Source organism: Heterocephalus glaber, unplaced genomic scaffold (assembly GCF_053883595.1).
Source record: "Heterocephalus glaber isolate CG9 unplaced genomic scaffold, H.glaber_assembly_v1.0 deba00000470, whole genome shotgun sequence".
NCBI lineage: Eukaryota > Metazoa > Chordata > Mammalia > Rodentia > Bathyergidae > Heterocephalus > Heterocephalus glaber.
Window position 1 is genome coordinate 16419010 of NW_028258145.1, and position 18802 is coordinate 16437811.

The 18802-nt window shown below is 43.2% G+C and overlaps 1 protein-coding gene, 1 long non-coding RNA gene and 1 other non-coding gene across 3 annotated transcripts in view; all 3 read right to left on the bottom strand.

The window, feature by feature from the left end:
• Positions 1–12836, bottom strand: part of Rmnd5a (required for meiotic nuclear division 5 homolog A) — a 52330-nt gene extending 39494 nt beyond the window's left edge. The window contains exons 1-2 of the mRNA XM_004844570.4: positions 12288–12836; positions 136–278 (exon numbers count right to left, since the gene is read on the bottom strand). Of these exons, the coding sequence (XP_004844627.1) occupies positions 136–278; positions 12288–12429 (285 nt within the window). The 5' untranslated portion in view covers positions 12430–12836. The remainder of the gene's footprint in view (positions 1–135; positions 279–12287) is intronic.
• A 1932-nt stretch (positions 12837–14768) lies between these two features.
• On the bottom strand, positions 14769–14875 carry LOC147829783 (U6 spliceosomal RNA). Its single transcript, XR_015448568.1, has one exon. It is a non-coding gene; the product is annotated as a U6 spliceosomal RNA (small nuclear RNA).
• Positions 14876–16886: 2011 nt separating this feature from the next.
• Positions 16887–18802, bottom strand: part of LOC110349039 (uncharacterized) — a 31708-nt gene continuing 29792 nt past the window's right edge. Inside the window, exon 4 of the long non-coding RNA XR_002394738.2 lies at positions 16887–18588. This is a non-coding gene — a long non-coding RNA (uncharacterized LOC110349039). The remainder of the gene's footprint in view (positions 18589–18802) is intronic.

Consider the following 18802-nt stretch of genomic DNA (forward strand, 5'->3'; position numbering starts at 1 on the left):
CACAGGAAAATTAGAGCTGTAAAAGTTTTCAAAAGAGGACTAGCAGAAAATAATCTGAAACAGTTAATGTTATTAAAGTACTGCCAGGCGGAGGAGGATGCTAAAAAACACAAATTGCTTCCTTCAATACTATACCTTATCAATGGCTTTTCCAACCCGAGAAACACTGCTGTGGATGTCTTTGTGGTCTGATGCCAATTTTTGAACGGTATCCTTTATTCTTTTACAGCACTGTGTCAAAACAAGTGAAAGTGTCCCTGATAATTCAGCATCTTGGCCTATTAAAAACAAAGAAAGGATTGGTTACTTACTAAAGATGGCCAGTTTCTCTGGAACATGAAAGATGGAAGAAAGTGGAAAAAAAAAATCCAGTATCTCTTTGAAGCAGACGGTCACATTTATAGATGTTATTTTTGCAAGTGAATCCTAAGAAAAGTATCTTAATTTATTTTTGAAAATAAAACTTTGGCATGAAATAAACTTCTTTGTAATTTAAAAACCAGCATAAACTGTGAACACTGTGAATTATTTCCCAGAAACTTACTAATCAATTTAGTTAAATGTTTAAGTCTCAAAACATTTTGGTTGTTACCAAATTATCTGAAAGAGATGATTGAGTCTACATACTTTACATTCCATATAAATAATAACAGAGGAAACACCAAGCAGACTTCTTTGGATACTATGATATACAGAAAAGCATTAACACAGCAGGCCTGACACTGCAATCCTTAGAAAGTTCTGCAGGCCAAGCTGGCCACTGGTGGCCTCTGAACTTGGAGTTCAGGAGGTTCTCACCCTTCACTCTTAACTGATAAGAACAGCTCACTGTAGCCAGGTGTCACCAGGGCATGCCTATAATCCCAACACTCTCAACAGGAGGATCACAAGTTCATGTCCAAAGACCCCACGTTCCATCCCCAGTTATCTTCCTCCACAAAAAAAAAAAAAAAAACTAGCTTACTATACCTGAATTGTTGTACAATGTGGCTCCTGGTGAACACTTGCTTTGAGGAATCTAAAACTCTGGTCTAGGCAAAGGGTACCTGCATGTCCAGCCCTCAATAAAAACCTTGGCAATGAGCTTCTACTTGTCACAACTTGTTGCTGGAGGAATTAAATAAGTCCTATGTACTCCACTGGAAGAGAAACCTTGGAACCTTTCTCCTGGTTTCCTCTGGACTTTGCCCTGTGACCCTTTTCTTTTTTTATCATTTTGCTATAATAAATCTTCTGACAATATGCTGAGCTGTTAAGATCCTCTTGATGACTTGCTAGGACCCACGGGTGATCTGGGGACCCCTGACTCATGATAAATTCACTGAAGGTTACTACTGTTATATCCGCTTTCCCTCTGCTATCTTCTTCCACATGGTTCATCTAGCAGGGAAAAAAAAAAGAGAGAGAGAGAGAGAGACAGAACAGAGAGAGGGAACAAATCCAGTTCCAGTATTTGCCCATTATCTGTACCTACTTATCCCTACCAGGAAGCAAGAAGCTGGATTATGAAATCCCACTCAATGTTCATAGCAATGGTTCTTTAACTTGAATTTACATCTGAGTCACCAGCAGGCCTGGTTAAAGTAGTTGGTAATTGGACTCTCATCCTCAAAGTTTCCAATTCAATTGGTGGGGACCCCAGAGTTCTCATTTAACAAATATGTACTATGTGACAGGGATAGCAGCAAAACAGAAGAACCAAAAATTCCTGCCTTCTGGGATTTTTGCAGTGAAACAATTACTAAAAATCTCTTACTTCTAATGACAGCCATAATACAACAAATAAACAAATTACACAGTACAGTGGACCCTTGAGTTTCAACTGGTCATGACCAACTTGGGTCGTGACCAGAATTTTAACTTGATATAACCAACTTGGGTCACTACCAGAATTTTAGTTTAAACTTACGAACAAAGTATTGAGTTATGAACCGTATGCCGGCCGCTTGTGCTTCCAGATGATCTCACGTATAGATTTAACCTTTAATAGTTCTAGAAGGAACATTACAGCATCCTTTACTTCGTCGAGTTAATTGAGAAATCCTGGGCCAATGTCTCTCTAAGGACGCTGAGATCTGCCTGTGTACAGGAAAGAGATTTTGTGTAGAGGAAGGACCCTGAACCTTCAATTGACCAGCCTGAGTTACAACTGCCCTTGAGAATGAACTGAGTTCATAAGTCAAGCCTCCACTGTACGATAAAAGATGATGCATGCTACTGGGGGAGGGGGAGACAAAGTAAAAGAGGCTGGGGGCTGTGGGCTCAACCAATTACCAGAAACAGGCTGGATGGACACAGCAGACCTCACAGAGTAAAGGACTTGAGTGCAGACTCGAAAGCAGTGAAGGAATTAGCCATGGGGCTACCTTGGGGGAAAGCATTCCAGGAGCAGGGGACACAAACCCTACTGCTACACACCTAGACTATTCAAACAGTAAAGTGGCCAGCCGGAGTGTATAAAGTTTCTGGCAAAGGAAAACAGCAGGAGAGTAGGTCCAAGAGACAACAGGGGTTCTGGTTCTGTAGGGGGTTTTTGGTACTATAAAGACTGACTTTTATGGTGAGTGAAAGGGAGGCCTACTGCAATGTTCTGAGCACAGGAAGTGCACAAAGTGACATAATGTTTTAATACAGTCCCACCACTGTAGGAGGGCAAGTGTAGGAACAGGAGGTAAGGCAGGAGGAGGCTGTGGCGGCAATCTGGGGAGCTGGTGGCGCCTTGGCTTAGGACTTCCTGCCTGCATAGGAGGGAAGAGAGGGACTCTCATGTCTCCAATATTTGTAGCTTAATCCAACTATAAAAATTTTGAAATTGTCTCTCATTAAGATGAAAAAAAGCTGAGCGAGTCTGAGGGGCCGGGAAAGATAAAATCAATTTGGGGTTTGTTAAACGAGATGTTAAGTAGGCAGCCCAAGACAAATGTGGGTGGTCAGCTGAAGATCCAAGTCTGGGGCTCTAGAGCAACGTCAGTGCTAGAGGCCCAGATCTGAGTCACAAGTCTGTGAGACACATAGATAAATGATTCTTGAGGCCGAGACTAAAAGGAATGGCCAAGGGAGTCGATGCAGATGCAGAAGCAGCAAAAGGCTGAGTTGAAGTGGAAATGGAAAAGACAACTCACCAACTGGGTGTGGTGGCGCACACCTGTGATCCCAGCATTCAGGAGGTCCAGGCAGGAGGATGGCCTGGGCTACATTCTCAAAAAGCCAAAAGAAAGCACATCAAGGTGGCAGGAATAACTAACTGTGTTAAATGCACTGCTAAGTCAAGTGAGAAATGAACTGAAACCTAGCCATTGGACTAAAATGTGGAAATTGTCAGTGACCATAACAAGAATAGTTTCTCTAAAATTATCAAGAAAAGAAATCTTAAGAAGTTGGATGCGTGGGCACATGTCTGTATTCCCAACTACTCAGGAGGCTGAAGCAGACGAGGCTTGAAGACAGGAGTTTGAGACCTATCTGGGTAACAGCAAAATCCCATCTGAAATGAAAGAAATCCTAGAAGGTTGTGGGGACTATTACGAGGGAATACAGTAAATCTGGTCCAACAACCACTGGAAGAAGTAAAAAGATAAATTAAAAGAAGGTGGTATCTGTAAGGTATCCAATCCAACATGAGGTGGCTAAGAAACAAACTGTCCTTGGGCTGGGGATGTAGCTCAGTGGCACCACACCTGCCTGGCAAGTGCAAGGTCCGGAGTTCAATACCCGCAGTACCACAAAAAAACAAAGCAAACAAACAAAAAAACCCTGCCCTTGTCTCTAAATACAACTGCACAAAGTTTACTTCAGCTGATTCTAAGTTCCAATAGTATAATTTAGGCTAAGGGAAGATTTGGTATATTAAATTTGTCTAACAGGTGTTCCACATATCCAGGAACAAAAGACTGCTTCAGTAGCTGTATTAGGCATGTTCTCACTCTGTCTACACTAAGCAGAACCTAACCTCAATGGCCCCATCTCCCTTGGGAACCTCTCTGCCCACAGACTTACTTCCGGTTCTGAATTCCTGGTAACTTCTGTTCTCCCCACGACTCCTGTGACACTTACTTAATTACATACCATTTAACAGTTTCGTGTATATATGCAGTCATAAGTCTCAACTAAACACAAACCTTCAAGAGAAGACAAGGTTCTTAGAGCAAACGTTGTACTCCACAACCTTACACTAATAGTGCCTACAAACATTCAAGATACTTGATGGTAAAATAAAGGAGAAGCAACAATTAAAAAGAAAGCCATATTCAACAAATGATGCCAGCTGCACGAGATACCTACATGCAAAAGAACTGATCACAGGGCCAGGGATTTAGGTCAGTGGCATTGGTCCTCCCTCACAAGTACAAGGTCCTGAGTTGGATCCCGAGTACCAAAAAAAATAAAAATAAAAACAACTGATCACAAACAAAAAGGAACTCAAAAGGGAGTAAGGCCTAAAATAAGAGCTCAAACTACCAAATTCTTGTAAGAAAACAGGTATACCATGGGTCCTGGATTAGTTGATGGTTTCTTAAATATGACCTTACAAACCACCCCCAAAAGTAGTTAAGTTGGACTTCATCAAAATTAAAAACGTTGCCCAGGATTTAGCTCAGTGGTTCTGCCGCCTGCCTCTCAAGCTCAAGGTCCCAAGTTCAACCCCCTGTACCAAAAATAAAAAATAAATGTTTATTTTTCAAAAACACTATCAAAAAAATGAAAAGAATTCACAGAATGGGAGAAAATGTTTACAAATTATACATCCAGAATATATTCACAGGTGGGTGCACACACCTGTGATTCCAGCTACCCTGGAAACTGAGGCAAGAGGATTGTAAATTTGAGGGCAGACTGGACAACTTAAACTTAAGACCACATCTCAAAATAAAAAATAAAAAGCACTAGAGAGGAGTTAACACTACATTCCCTGGATTCAGTCACCAGTACAGACAAAAAAAAAAAAAAAAAAAAAGGAATCCTTACCACTTGACAACATCAATAACATGACAACTCAATTTAAAACAAGAGGGCTGGGGATTTAGCTCAGTGGTTCCGCTGCCTGCCTGGTAAGCGCAAGGACCCAAGTTCAATCCCCGGTACCAAAAACAAACAAAACAAGAGTAAAGGAAGCCTGGCATAGTGGCACAGGCCTGTAACACCACCACTCAGGAAAGTGAGGTAAAAGGATCCAGGATTCAGGGCCAGCTGAGGCCATGGCACTGTAGCTAGACCCTGTCTCAAAATCAAACAAACTGGGATTTACTTAGCAACAGGCAAGGGCCCTGGGGTCAATCACTGGTAGCACCAAAAACAAACAAAAGGGCAAAGTATTTCAACATGCATTTTCCCAAATTAGATATACAAATAACCAATAAGCATAATATCATTCATCATTAAGGAAATGCAATCAAAACTACAATACTATTTCAAGCCCACTAAGATGGACAGTTACTGCATACCCTAGTAGCTCCACTCCTAGGTATGTAGGCAAGAGAAATGAAAACACATGAACGCATGGATGTTTGCAGCATTCATTATAGCCAAAAAGCTGAAATAACCCTAATGTCCAAATGACGAATGGGTAAACAAAGTGTGGAAAAGTATATGCATACAATAGATTGTTCATAAAAAGAAATACAGTGCCACAATGTGATATATCTTGAAAACACTAGGTGAACATAAGCCAAGACACAAAAAAGCCACATATTGTGTGATTCTTATAAGCAAATCCATAAAGACAGAAATTACCAGTTGGCAGGGGTAGAGGAAGGGTGGAATGGAGAGGGCGTGACCAGAAGTACAGGGTTTCTTTAGGGGTATGTTCTGGAACTAGATAATGGTTATGGGTGAAAAACTGAATATTGAAGAAATCACTGAACAGAACACTTAAAAAGGTAAATGAGCTGGGTGTGGTTGCACACCCCTGTAATCCCAGCACTCCAGGAGACTGAGACAAGAGGATCACAAGTTCAAGCCCAGCCTGGGCAATTTTGCAAGACCCTGACTCAAAATAAAAGGACTAGACAAAGGGTTAGAGCAGAAGCCACACTGGAGTACAGGGGGACATTTGGAATGTCCTGACTGGAAATGCTGGCAACATGTAGAGTTTGGTGCTGCTATTATCTCCTTTATCTCTTTACCATCTACAAAGTTCTATTCTTTTTGGTTTTATGAATGACAGATATTAGTGTATATGGTCAATTAACACTGAGTTCTCACTGTCTCCAAGGAAAACAATTCCTTCAGGGGACAGTCATCAGCTGCACAGACAGTTTAGTCAATGACATGCCACATATATGACGGCCTTCACTGTATAGCTAGGCACCCAAGAGGCTATGCCATCTAGGCTCCTGTAGGTATACCGTCATGTTTGGCCAACGAAATCGCCAAATGACATTTCTCAGAACACGCTCCTGCTGTTAAGCAATGTATGACTGCATCTAGAAGCCCACTAAGAGTATAATGCAATCATCTGAACGAGAACCCTGGGAAAGCCCTGTTCACAGGAAAGAATTCCAACTAACGCACTTTCAAATGGACTGTTTGGAAAGCAGCCAAAGGTAAAAACAGGTTTGAAAATTACTTAAATGACAGGACTGACTGAGACAAGACCAAACTTCTAGGTCCTGAGGGGAGAGTTCTACTGTTATTTTGATCTCTCTATAAAAATACAACCTGCTTTTAGGAGAACCTTTCTGTGAAAGAAACCTAATTAGATTCAGTTCTTATTACTGAGACAACCATCTTCACTGTAACTAAATCACATCCAGGTTGGCCAGTGTGGCGGTCAGCCATCACCCAGCACAAGTCCTATGTCCACTGTCTGTCAATGTCACAGACCCAGTGTGATGTGCAAGCATGGTAACTAATGCAGTTGTCACCACTGAAGGTCACAATTACATTATAAGGCCACTGTTATTTGCAAATTGATTAAGTGTAAGAATTAGCATGTTAAATCCAAGCAAAGAACCAACATATGTGGGTGGTTTAAATTAAAAATAACTTCCTTTTCATTTAATAGAATAGCATCCTTTATATTACAAACAGATTTAAAGTATGATATTTTCACAAATTTTAATAGTCTTGGTTTTCTCCAAAACCAGACATTCATGAAAACTACATTATAATTGAAAAAAGCTAGCTAAGACTTCAAGCTAGCCATTTCAGGATTTTTCTCCACTCACTTCACAGAAACCCTGGCATCTGATACATCAGTTTCACACTTTATTGTAGATAGTTATTTTTCTATCATTCCCATAAAATTAACTGAAGATAGGAAACATTACTATCTAAGCCCCAACACTTAGCACAGTAACTGGTACACACTAGGCATTCCATAATTATTTACTGAATGAATACAGAACAATAAATGATGTATTACACATTCTCAATTCCGAGCCCAGCATTGGAGCCTTCACCTGGTACCAGCCCCTCGGCCAGCAGCTTGCTGATCCCCCACTCTTGCAGAATGTTTAGTGTCTACTGCACAATAAGACTGTAGCCTACGATGTTCTGGATACCAAATAAATTAGAAATATTGTTCCTATTTGCCAATGAAATTACTAAGGAGAAAATCCCAAGGAATCTTTGTACGTATTCAAAAACACACCCCCCATTTTCAAATAAGATACAGTCACAAAATAACCCAGTCTCTCCTCCCCACTCCCATTGTAAATTTCTTCTTTTCCAAATAACACCCCACCTCCACACCCACGGATTTCATTGGCTTATGGTCTGACTCCTAACTTTTGAGTTACAGTTTCTTTGTAAAAGAAAGTTATCCCAAGATGCAGTGAAATACAGCTTAACTTTCATGTACAATGTAGTCCTATAAAAGTGCATCCTAAATTAGAATATAGGGAAGTAGAACAAACCTAAATGTTAAAGGGGTTCTGATACGGTTTTCAGAAAGCTACAAATTATAAAATTTCTAGTTATACTTTGCTTTTACAAACAACCTCCAATATAATTTTAGCATTTTGTAATGTTGTTTCTTTCCTTACTGACCATAAGACTCAAGACAACCACTCATCCAGCTATGTGACAAGACCCACTCAATACTTTAGCCCACCTAATTCACTTAAATGTCATTAAGATGGACAACCAGGGGCTGGGGACTTAGCTCAGTGGTTCCGCCACCTGCCCTGCAAGCACAAGGTCCCAAGTTCGATCCCCAGTGCCAAAAAAAAAGATTGACAACCAGGTTTCTCGAAAATCCCTACACAGTAACTACACTTTTGATTTTCTGTGTGCCTCTTATTTTTATGATATGGGGGGGTGGAGGTGGGCCTCAAACAACTGCACAAACAGAATTTAAGAAAAATAGCATTGTTAAAACCAAACAGTTGGCTAGAGGGCAGGTAAGACAGTATAGCCTGAAATGTCTGCTAGTCCACAGATAATCAGAAGTTCTAATTTGATGCATAAAAGGCCAGACATATGAGAGATGAAACCCACCATACTCAAAAGCATTCAAAAAAATGGTGAGGTACCACAAAAAAGGTATTGTCAATACCCAGGATGATGACTCAGATTTTCAAAAAGCCTGACAACTCAGACTAGAATATTTTGTTAGACATGAACAGTCAGAAGTTGCTAAGGCCAGATTTAACATTTTAATGAATATCCCAGAGACAGAAAAAAATTAAAACATCCAAGTTTATAAATATTATAGCTATTGCATTTGAACTCTTCTGAATTATTGAAAGTTAACTTCACTTTTGCCAAATGGACAGAGATCTTAATAGAATTACGTGGAAAACAAAACAGACCAAGTTTTGATGGGGGAATTAATAGAAATCCATTTAGGAAACATAATCCTAACTGTATCTACATGAAAACTCAGACCTCACAAAGGTATGCTCCAGAACTCATTCTAGATTAGTTGCTTTTTTTTTTTTTGGTACCAGGGATGGAACTCGGGTCCTTGCACTTGCAAGGCAGGCAGCAGAACCACTGAGCTAAATCCCCAGCCCTAGATTAGTTCCTTTTAAAAAATTAAAATTTAAAAAGCCAAAAGAATATTGAGCGTCACTAAGGCGGCTAGAAGAGGGAAAACTTTTATATCATCCCATTCTGCTAAGTCTTAATATCTTATAAACAAAGTGAAAGCAAGACAAATCAGAAAAGTCAAAAAGGAGAACTTTGACATTTCAATTCAATTAACATTTATTGGGAGCCAAGGCCCTATGTCAGTAGTGTTCGAGGTACATTCCCACATGTTATCAGCTTATAGTCAGGTTAAGAAATTTAGAATAGAATAAAAAGAGATAAAGGATAAATGAATCTGACTTAAGCCAATGACAAGATGAACATGGATAACCCTTCAAACTCTTAGAACAGAAAAACCTGGAAAGGTGAGGTTGGCATTAAAAATAACAAAAAACTACTTCACACTGCAGGGAGTAGGCTAACTGCGGCTCATAGAAGTCCTGGGCACTTCAGGACTGTGCTCAGCACCTAGGACACAGCAGCTGCTCAACAGAGATTTATTCAGAGGAAGGAAAAGGCACATTGGAACTCATCTTTTTTCTAGAGAAGATACATAATGAAAACAAAATAAACTATTGGGTTTGTTTTCAATCACTAATGGCTGGCAAATCTACAAAGTAAAAGAAAGTAATGGCACTTTCGGTCTAGTCCTAACCTTTCAGAACAGAATGGGGGATTCAGAGATGGGTGTTTGGATCCAGAGAGGTTATTAAAGACCTTTGCGTCAGATCACAAGCCTAGTGTGTCCCAAAAACAAGCATGAGAAAGAAATGAAATAAGAAAGTTTGTATTTAAGAGCGAGATTACACGGTACAGACTAACAAACTCAATCCCTGTCACACTGAAGGGGAAGGCATCAAAGTACATGAAGCAAGGAACCAAGAACTGTAAAGGAGAAAAAGGAGATGTAGGCACAAGTCTTTACATGTCTGCTAGACAGTCCTATTTTTATTTATCATTTATTTGTTTTTGCTGTACTGAGGTCAGAACTCGAAGCCTTCACACTGAATACATTCCCAGGCCACTTTTATTTTGAGACAAGGTCTTGCCAAGTCACTAAATTGCCAGGCTGGGCTGAAACTTTCTCTCCTGCCTCAGCCTCCTAGAGTGATGGGATGAGAGTTATGTGCCACCAACCCAGTGACAGTCCCATTTTTTGAGAGCCTACTTGATCCTTTCAAATTCAAAATATAGGGCCTTAGTTAACCTCTCCATTATCTACCATCTCTGCCACGAATTTCTGAAATGAAGTTATACAAAGCCAAGGGGTCTAAAACAAATTCCAACCTCAGCAATTCCTCACAATCATTTCATCCAGCTGGTATGGGCTCAAAATTTTCTAAAATAAACCTGACAACCACACCTCTTTCTAATATCCTCTCAGTCACTTAAGGTGCTTTATTTTCCATCTCATATCCTGTCTATCCAATCCCTCAATCTGAGACCTGGTCCTCCAAAAAGAAATCATCCTTCCATCATCTCTCCAAGTCTAGGGCCTCCATTCTTTCTCTTCCCCCACTGACTCAGCCTTAAACAAGACAAAGATTTCCCCCAGGGGAGGGAGGGAAAGAATGCCCTCAACCACTGCACTGGAGGGTTTCTTCCACTGTTTTTCTCTTAACCTCGGGTAATTTGACTTGTTTTAACAACTCCACAGAACTCCAAGCACAGAGGGTCAATGACTCCAAGTAGCCAAGTGACAACTGAGCAAACCCCTCCCCTTGTTTCTGTGGGCTCTGCCTTGGCCTTCCACTACCTGTAGTCGGACCTTAAGGGTTTTCCTCCTTGCATCCTAAGTGATCCCTGCTACTGTCCTCCTAGAAATGAGATCAACAAGCAGTATCAGACCTATGGGTCTCCCGAGACTCTATCTTCATTAAACCCTTCAACTTATTCCACATGTCCAAAACCAAATTCACTAGTCTTTCTAGGATTCCCTCCCACTCCACCTTGGTTCTCCTTTGGTACCAACTATGTTATCACCACCAGTTCAAATTTCTTTTCACAGGTAGCCATAAGGTCTGCCTCCCCCTCCCCATATAGTAATACTGCAACTCCTCTAGTTAAAATGATTTTTCCATATTAACATTTCAACCACCATGGTTGCAGGCTTCTTCTTCCTGAGAGTACAAAAGTGCTGGGTCCAGAGTAATGAGTTGTAATATGCTCATTTCGGCAGCACAAATACTAAAATCAGAATAAGAAGTTCTAAGACTCCTAGCGCCGGGGATTCAGCTCAGCGGCGCAAGGTCCCGAGTTCAATCCCCGGTACCAAAAAAACAAAGATCACCAAGGACTAACACTAGCTCTGAACTGAAATTCACCTGGGTAAAGAAGGCCTGCAAGTGTGAAGAAAACAGGGTCTGGGCTTTCTATCTCATCCGCCACAAATACAGGCACACCCCACCCCATCAAGCCTTCCTTTACAAAGTCCCCAGGCTGGGAAGACCTCAATCGCATGAACCCATTAATAAAGACGCCTTGACTTCCTGCTCAAAAGGAATCATTACATTACTATTTTAATGTGAAGCAAATAGGCCTTTCATGCTGTTTTAAAAACCAAAAACAAAACCCCTCCCCAGCCGGCTTCCACAAGTTAACTCTGACGAAGTACTGCATGTGCTCTAGGGACCTAGGATCAAATAATTTATGACAAAACACTTTCCACAGATAAATCGCTCTTCTGAAAAAAACTGGACCAGGTAAGGCAAGTAACTAACAGCTTGTCCCACAACTGCGCTTCCTCGGTCTCATCAGAGGCTACATCAAGGGAGCAGAAGGATTCGGTTCGCCTGGTTTCCTAGGAATCGGTCAGTGCTGCTGAGGAGTTCAGAAGAGCTTCTCGCACACAGCAGTCAAATTGTGAAGTTGTGGGAACCGCTGTTCTGCTAACCGACAGCTAAGAATAACACTCTACTTTCAAACAAACAAAAAGACCTGGAAAGAAAGTCCTCCGGGCCAAGGATTTGGGGCAAGGGAGGCCAAAGGGCTTCCTGCACTGACTGTCTTACCACTCGGACCCCGGGGTCCAATGTCATCCGGGCAGCTACGGCCCGTGAGCCCCTCCTCACGGGGAAGAGGCGAGGGGCGCCCATTCCGGGAGGGCGGCTGTTTGCAGGTGGCGTGGACGTCCCCACCGACCCCCCACCCACGTTGAACCCGGCTCTGGGCCGCGTTTCCGGGTGGATTCGCGCTCATTCTGAATTAACAGCAAGGGCGCCACAGGCTCCAGGTAAATCCGGCGAAAAGAGGGGGGCAAAGTCTCCGAGGCGTGGGGGGCCGGCGGAGAGAAGGGGCCGGGCCCGGGGCCCTACCGTGGCTCTGCAGGATCTCGTGCTTGAGGCCGCCGGTGTAGTCGATGAGCTCCTCCAGGCCGCGCTCGCACAGCTGCCCGTAGCCCGAGAACTTGTGCAACACCTTCTCCAGCTCGCGCTCCACCGTCACGCACTGATCCATGCCGGAGGCCGCGGCGCCCGGCTTCCCGGCGCCCGGGGGTCCGCAGCCGTTCGGCCCGGGCCCCCCCGAGGCCGCGTCCTGCTCCTCGTCCCCCAGGCGGGCGGCGCGGGAGGCTCAGGCGGCGGGCGCGCTAGCAGCGGAGCCGGGGGAGCCCCGCGCAGCCCGAGCCCGCCCGCCCCATGGCGCCCCGGCCCAGGCGCGTCGCTCTCGCTTGCTCACTCGCTCACTGGTCTGGCCCCCACCCGGCGCCGCTTCTCCGGCCCCAGCTCTCCGTCTTCGGCTGCCCGCTGAGGCGCCGCCGATTGTTTTTGTTTTCACGGGAACCGACCGATGACCTGGTTCTCCCGGGCGGCACCAAGCGCCACCGACCGGGAGGGGCGCCGCCAACCTAGCGAGGAAAGAGGCGGCGTGGACCGTACCAAGCGCGCCAGGGGGAGGGGACGCGCCGGGCGTCCGCACGCGCCGCCGCTCTAAAGGTGTGGGCCGTACCACAAGGAAAGCGTGCGAAGGAGGGAGAGAGGGTGGAGCCAGGCCCCAATTGGTCCGAGTAGCTAAATAGGGAACTTTGGAGACAGCCCCAGAACTACAACTACGCGCTCCGTAAACAAGAGGGTGGAAACCGTCCCCGACCACTCCGCCCAGAAACCGGGAGGACGAGCCAATGCGTGCGCAGGGATTCGGTAAAAACTGTGGTCCTCCAATCCCCGGCCAAGGCATAAACCCTCAGCGAATGAGGGTTGAGGGACGAAACCAATGAGTTCCCTGTTGGAGGGGGTGACTTGGAGACTGCACGTAGAAGCCAGTCGTTTCTGGAGTGCTAGGAGGGGAAAACGAGACAAAAATCAAAAGGGCAATTTTCCTTGTGACTTCATCCTAGCCATGCTTTATTTCATCTCCTCATCGCTCTCAAGGGGAAGGTGTCCCACCTTCCGAAATTTTGGTAGACGGCCTCCTCCCCCGGTGAAAACCAAGCCAGTCCGCCGTGGGCGGTAGTGCTGCGGGCGGGGTTTTCTCGCCCGCCGGAAGCGGGGTGATGCTGGGCACCTCGCAGGTGGCCTCGGCCGGCCGGCGGTGTCTACCACCTTAACGCTCGCGACACCCACAGGGTCACACCCAGCCATCCCCTCGCCGGCTCGACTTTGGTCCCTGGGCCTGGACGCTGTTGGGGTCGCTTGCCTCATTCCCGCGCCAGGTACCAGGTAGCTTCGGGCAGTGACAGCACCCGCGTCGGCGAGCTGGACAGCCTGGTCCTTACCGCAGGAGCCCGATTCCTTTGACTCGGATTGGCTCAGATCTTTCCCCCGGGTTGCCGTCTCACCTCCCACCATGGCCATAGCCCCTTACTCACCAAGCTGCTGTCGCTCTGCCTTTACATCCTCCAGAAACCCAGCTAGTTTGCTCCGGAGCCTCTGCACTTGCCTTTCCAGGGCCTGGAAAACTCCACCTTTCTCATCCTGAAGTTCTCAGCCCACTTGTCCTCTCAGCAGAGGGATCTCCCACTCCCGACCACTAACTAGAGTGTAACTTCTTCCTTCCGCACCCCCTCCCCCATACAATAGCTGTTAGAGCACCAGTTTTATTTTTTTCACCCTACTTGTTAAAACCTGAAATGATACTTGTTAGACAATTTTTTTTCCTTTTGCCTTGCTGGGAATCAAACTTAGGGCTTTGCATGCTAGGCAAGCGCTCTGCCACTGAGCTTTATGCCCAGCTCTAAGGTGATAACCTTTTTGGGCCTCGGTTTTCTGTTTTATAATTTGAAAATAATTGGAATGAGTAATATTTCACTGGATTGTTAGACTAAATGAGGTAATATATGTGACTGCCTGTAATAGACACATGATAGCCACTGGTGCAGATGATTATTATTACAGCAGTCCCAAGTGATGCTATTATAGATACTCTTTCTCCTCCGCCCTCACCCTATCTTGCTTTCTTCCATTTCTTGGCAGAAGACCCTGATTCCTACTTCACTAGGATTAAAAAAATATATCCAACTAAAGCAACCTTAATGCTCTTCTCAAAGTCTTTCTACCTACCATGTATTCTGTGTCAGTTCTCATATGCCCAAAGAAATGAGTCCTTTCTGTCTTCCCAAGACCACCCTGGTCCTGATCTTTCCTATGACTTACCCAGGACTGTTAGGGAGAGGGGCTCCATTTCACTTTCTCGAGGTGTTTCCCTCTTCAATCTTTCCAGTGCCAAACTGGACGAATGAATCTATACTTGTTCCTCCCTTTCCTCCGAGGATCATGCTTGTGTGACCCAGGGTTGAATCCAGGGTGCACTAAATTACACCCCCAGCCCTTTTTCAATTTTATTTTTTAATTTTTATTTTTTAAAATATGGAATGCTTCATAAATTTGCATGTCATCCTTGCACAGGGCCCATGCTAATCATCTCTGTATCATTCCAATTTTAGTATATGTGCTGCCAAAGTGAGCACTTCAATTTTATTTTGAGAAGGGTTCTCACTGAGTTGTCTAGGCTGGCCTGGAATCTGAATCCTTCTGCCTCAGCCTCCCAAATACAGTTTCTGGGTTTACAGGTGCATGCCCCCACACTCAGCTCAAAGGATCTTCCTGATAAATTCAGTCACTTTTTTTTTGAGGTCTTTTTCCCTCAAAAAGCTGTTATAATGAAATAAATCATCCATGTAAGGCATTCAACATAATGCCTGGTTTAAGATAAGAGCTCTTATTACCCACTAATCAGAAAATAATCAGTGACTCTTAGGTGAGTGTGGTGATGCACACCTGTGATCCCAGCACTCTGGGAGGCTGAGGCAGGAGGATGGAAAGTTCAAGCCCAGCCTGGGCAATTTATTGAGACTGTATGTCAAAAAGATACAAAAAGGGCTGAGAGTAAAGCTCAGCATGAAAGCCTTAGGTTTAATCCCTAATACTGAAAAAAAAATGACTCAATTACCTACACCTTCAAATCCTAGCTTCCAGCTGTGTGGTCTGCCCAGGGTTGCAGCTCATCACAGTCTCCCGTCCAGACCCCCACTGCCTCGCTCTCAATGGGGTTGAGCACTGAGCTCATGAGTACTTTTTTCCTCCCCTAGGACACATTTCTTTATTCTCAGCTTTTCAAATCCTCCCTTCCTTCAAATATCAATTCACATATTTAACTACTGACACCTTCTGGAACTTAGGCCTGTACCATTCAAGCCACCTGTAAATTAAAAATTAAAATTAGTTGAATTAAAATTGAAGTTAATTTTTAAGTTCCTTAGTTGTACTAACCATAATTCATATATTTGCTAGCCACACGTGGCTGATGGTTACTGTCAATCAGCACAAAATGGGTATTTCCATCCTGTAGAAAGCCCTGTGGGACAGTGCTGATCCTGACCATGTCCACTGCACAGTTACCATCCTGCCTTATTTCTAGTGAACACATCCAGGGAGGAGCTTGTTCATTCTGCTACATCATTAGCTCCCAGGTGAGGGCTAATTTATTTTTTTCTCTCCATGACATCACCAGAGAAAAAGTACTCTAAATATTTGTTAAAGGAAAGAGAATAAATAAATTAGAGGAGACTAGAGGTCAAATTTAGCTAAGATGAGAGATAAAAAATAGAACGTGTGGGCCAGGGATTTAGCTCAGTGGCACCACACCTGCCTGGCAAACCCAAGGTCCTGAGCTCGATCTCTGGTACAAAAAGAAAAAAAAAGTACTTGTAAGGGCAAAGACTTTTGGTCTCTTCCTCTTTGCTTTGAATTAACCCTGCCTGGGGCTTAATTGCTGTCAGTTTGAATGTTGAATTCTCAGAAAAGGATTTTTAGAAATGAGGAGGAGAGACAGGTGTGATGGGACTTGGGAGGCTGAAGCAGGAGGACTGTCCTTAGTTTGAGGCCAGCCTGAACTACATAGGGACAACAAACCAAAAAAAAAGGGGGTTGAGGGATTCCATTTGCAGATCAACTGGCAAATTATTTTTCTATGGTTACATTTTCACTATACAACAACAACAAAAGCTCACACACACACACACTCCAGTGTCTTATTCTTATTCCCACATTCTTCAATCTGGAGAATCTTTAATTTCCAGTTTTTTAGACTTTGCTTTGTATCTCCCTGATTGTCTGGGAGTAACATGTAAGTAAATTTTAATTTTATAAAAAAAAGCCTGGGTGTGGTGGCACACATCAGGAGGCTGAGGCAGGAGAATCAAATTGAATTCAAGGCCAGCCTGAACTACGCAACAAGACCCTGTCTCAAAAGAAAATCAACAACAGCAAAAGTAAATAAATGAATTTTTTTTAAACAAAAGGAAGGGCCAGCCTGGAGTGCAGCTCAGTAGTAAGCATGTGGTGAATGGCCAAAGCCCTAGGTTTGGTCCCAGCACTGCAAAAAAAAAGAAAAACAAAAACACTTTATTTTCTGACCAAATACATAGTCATGGAAGGAAAATTAGAAAATACAAATAACAAGAAATAAGGATGCTGTGAAATCCAAAGGCCCAGAAAAAAAAATCAACTTAAACATGGAATTTCCATTGTTTAAAAAAATGTACATTTTTACAAAAGATACCTTTCATTATATTTACTATTTTGTAAACTATTTTTGTTTTCACTTTGATTTATTGTTAGAAGCCTGAAGCCAAAATTTTCTCTCTCGGATTTAAGAAACTAAAGAAAATTTTAAATTTTCAAGTGTACTTTTATACAAAATACACTTTCAGAAAGGGGTACGAAAGACAACATTTACAATTATGATTGTGGAAATGAATCAGCAAGGTCTGCAAAGACCTTGTGGAGCAGACCTCACTCATTTCCTGACTTTATTCTAGTTCACAGTAAATAGAAAAGTGAGGATACACTGACAAAATGTGTTAGACATAAACACAGAATTATGAAAAAATAGTCTCAGTATTTAAAAATATCAGTTTTATCATATTCAAGCAAAAAAACTATCAGACACATCTGGAAATTACTACTAAAACTAGTTTTAGAAATGAACGAAAGCACAACTGTACTGGCAAAAAATATTGATCTCAGCGCTTTCTGCTGCTTTGTGTCTCCTGTAAGGTTTGGGGCACACTGACACCTAAGCTGGATGCTGGCTGGCTGGAGATGCTCTCTTGCCCTTGTGACCCACTCTCTGAAACTGGGTGGGCAGTGTTGAAAATATGTCCCTTTTATGTCCACTGCCCGCTCCTTTTCACTCCCCAACTGTTTGTAGAAGTTGCTTTCCTCTTCTGGAGGCCAGAGCAGGTGGAGTTACCCATTGCAGACTTCCACTAGGATGGTAGGTGGGCATCACCCTGGTGCCTGGCACCAGCCTATCGGGGTGTGTGTGTGTGTCTGTGTGTGTGTATGTAACTTGCTCCTCCAGGTTTCATTGATCTTAATCTTCTTTCTGAAACCCAGATGTCTTTCTATACTTTGTTTCCTGCTTACACTTTTGTGTGCTTTACAAGGTGAAGCATGAACCATACTAGCACTGTGACCTTGATGTGTAATTAATTCGATCCCTCCCGGCCTCAGTTGCTTTATATAAAAAATGAGAAGCTTGCACTAGGAGATCTTTAAATTCTGGTTCTAAAATTACAGAGATGGCAATGCTTATTAAGGAAGGTGTCAGAAGCTACACCAAACAGGAATGGACAGATGCATACTGTTTTTGAGAGCTCTGAGTCTGAATCATGCTTTCCTCATTATGGAAACAGTGAAGTTGTTGTTTTTGGCTTTCCCATCTCTAATAATTACCATTTGTTTACTGAGTCTCTCCAATATGCTAAGCACTCTGCTTTAAATATGTAACTATCTCTACCCTCAAAGCAACTTTTCAAAGTAGTTTTACCATTATCCTCATTAGACACAGGAAGAAACTGAGGCACAAAGCTGGGGATGGTGACACACCCCTGTAATCCCAGTACCCCAGAGGCCCGGGTGGGAGGATCACCACAAGTTTAAGGCCAACCTGGGCAACATAATGAGTTCAAAATGAGTCTGAACTACAAAGTGAAATCCTTTCTCAAAGAAAGCAAAAAAAAAAAAGAAAAGAAACTGAGGCACAGAGGAGCTGAGTAATTTATTCAACTTTACACAACTTGCTGGGCCTGGTGGTTCAGCCTGTCATCTCAGCATTTGGGAGGCTGAAGCAGGAGGATTGCAAGTTGGAGGACAAACTGGACTACATAATGAGACCCTGTCTCAAAAAAAAAAAAAAAAAAGAAAAGCAACTGTGATATCACCGGCAGCGTGGATTTCTTTTTCTAATTTTAATAAGCTCACACTCATTCTACAGCACGTTTCTTTTCCTACCTTTAGTAAATGTAAAACCTCGATACCTTTTTTAAAAAGAGAAGAAAAGGAAAAAAGAAAGATTACACAGCCAATAAAATAGTGGAGCTAGCATTTGA